A 2581-nucleotide genomic window follows, 5' to 3' on the forward strand; every position below is an offset into this window, starting at 1 on the left:
CCTGACTGCTGGGGGTGCCAGGAAAATAAATGATAGCTGCCAGGGTTGCAGTCTGTTGCCCAGCTAATTCCCAAAATCTCACTCTGCTACTGAGAGCTGACAGCAGGGTTCAGAGATGACAAATGATCAGAAAATAACACAGTCTGTGCAGGCCTTTGGTCTGATCTCTGTCCAAGCCCGAGGAGTCAGCACTGGTCCTCTGCAAATGCTGCTCTTTGGTCCCAGAAGATACAGGTCACACATGGAATTTATGATTAATCCTCATTGTTAGAGCCTGAATCTTCAGCAAAGGATAATTAATTAGTTCTCAGTGTTTTGTACTGTCTGCGGAGAGATACCTGCTTACCTTCCTCCCCTGAGGCCTGGTCTCTACAGGACCTGTCTGAGGTGGGTGAGGGGATATTTGTACCCCCAGGGCTGGATGCAACGTTCAAACCAGTCCGACAGTATCAAGTATGGGCCAGGAAAGTTTAAAATCTGTGCCAGGGCTTGGGGGGAAACCGTGTCAAGGGCTGTTTGATACTCTGTTTAATAGTTCTAACTTTCTTGGGCTCATTTAAGTGTTTAGGAACTTGCTGTTTGCTTTTTTTGTTACAAGACAGGTAACGGATGCAACCTGTCATTTCTGACTTTGGCCTAAAAGCTCCCATTGCCCAGGAGGTTTCAGAGCTCACCCCTTTTACTTGTTTGTTAAATTTTGATTTTATTGAGCTTATCTCTGCACACACCTGGTTCCTTACCCCACCTCAGAAATAAACCACCTCACACAAATTCCACACCTCTCCCAACAAAACGCAACCTCTTGGTCACACGGGTCTCCCTTGGAAGGAAAGAGCAATTTGTAGCAGTTCTTTGCCCAGCTCCTCGTGCCTGCCCCCGGCGCAGAACTCGGCAGAGAGCTCCCTGAAGGTGACGCAGACGCGGCGGTGCTGGATGTGCCTGCGGCGGATGCCGTGTTTCCACTTGTACCGCGCATCCCCGTGCAGCACCACCAGCGACCTCTGGGGCAAGAGGATGGCCACGCTCACCTCCTTCCCCGGAACCAGCCTGGGCGACAAAAAACACTCGGTTCCCTCCTCTCCTGGACTTCTGCACGCTGATGTCTGCGTGGAAGGTGCAGGGGGGGTTAATTGCTCCTTATTGGAAATAGGAAATAATTGGATGGTGTCCTCTGAGTCGCAGGACATGGAGAGCACAGTTTTTGAGAGCAGGTTCAGGCTGACCAGGCGCTCCCCCCAGAGCCACCAGTCATCAAAGTGGGGGTCGATGGCAGAGCCTCTCTCTGGTCTGTAGTCCAGGTTACACTGTTCCACAGGTAAGAAACCACTGAGCACAGCACAGGCCTTCATCTGTAAAAAAGCCAGTAAAGCTGCCAGCTTTCAGCCTTTGTTTCTTGAAGTTCACTTTGGGTCCGTAGTCCTGTTGGAAAAGAAGAGGGAGGGGAAAGCTAGTGTAAAGGAAAAATCTAGGACAAGCCTTTTTGGAGAGGCTGTTCCTGCAGAGTTCTGTTCTCATCTCTTCCAGTGACCTGGTTGCCAGGTTGCAAAAGGACTCAGTGAATCTACATTAATCTCTCTGGATTTGTAAAGTGAAACCAAATCTGAACACCCATTTCTTTCCCTTGGAGATTGTGTGAACTTTAATGCTTGAACACACACCATCAAATACTGTTTATTGTAACTATCACGTATTTTTGCAAGAAGTTGATTTTAATTACAGATAATTCTTGCCATTGATTTCAGGAAAAGCTTTCAAAGGAAAACACTTCATGAAACATCTCAATATTGTGGGTTTTAACTGAAAACAGCTTTCCTTTTCCAGAGGGATCTAAGATCAGATGTGCTTCCAAAGTCCAACCTGTTTCTTTCGGCCAGACTGTGATGGTTTCCAGTCATCTCGATCCATCAGTTCCACTATCTCACACTCTTCATCTTCACTAATGAACTCCTCCACCAGGAACACCCCTGGAAAGGGAAATGCCCAGCCAGCAAATTCCGAGTGCTCATTTCCTTTAGCTAGGCCTGTTGCTGGACAGTAAGTGAAATTATCTTCTCCCTGTGGAAATATCAACGGAAAAGGGAAAAAAAAGCAATAAGATATTTCCATTATTTACCCCTGCAACCTTGCTATTGCAGCATGAAAACTGCACAGTATTCTTGCAGACAAGAAAAATTTTACAGCTGCTTTTGGGGAACAACTATTCCCTGCTCTTTTTTTCCAGCTGCAGCATCAATGTGCTGCTTGCTTGAAGCCACTTTTTTTTTTTTTGTCCTAGTGATGTCTTTATCCTGGAAAGGCAGGGAAGAACCGATGATCCCCACAGGTATAAGGAGATTAATGGTGGGTATTGCTGCAGAGATACGGTTTGTCTTAGCAATAAATGTTGAATGAGGAAAGTTGATGAAAATCGCGCAGGCCACAAGGCTGAGCTGTAACAAACGAATGTGAACGTAACACGTGAGGCTCAGGTGAGCTCCGGCTCCGAGCGTTATTGAGGCGAACAATTCACAATACCCAGGGTGGGGAGGGCGCCCGCCGGGGGGGCTCTGCCTCGTCCCCGTCCTGTGACCCTGCGGCCCCG

At 47.8% G+C, this 2581-nt stretch overlaps 1 protein-coding gene across 1 annotated transcript in view; it reads right to left on the minus strand.

The window, feature by feature from the left end:
• Positions 1-683: 683 nt before the first annotated feature.
• The window catches only part of ALKBH4 (alkB homolog 4, lysine demethylase), a 2609-nt gene continuing 711 nt past the window's right edge, over positions 684-2581 (minus strand). Inside the window, 3 exon segments of the mRNA XM_005425447.2 lie at positions 684-1338; positions 1340-1419; positions 1858-2055. Of these exon segments, the coding sequence (XP_005425504.2) occupies positions 807-1338; positions 1340-1419; positions 1858-2055 (810 nt within the window). The 3' untranslated portion in view covers positions 684-806.

The sequence above is a fragment of the Geospiza fortis genome, unplaced genomic scaffold (assembly GCF_000277835.1).
Source record: "Geospiza fortis unplaced genomic scaffold, GeoFor_1.0 scaffold425, whole genome shotgun sequence".
Lineage (NCBI taxonomy): Eukaryota > Metazoa > Chordata > Aves > Passeriformes > Thraupidae > Geospiza > Geospiza fortis.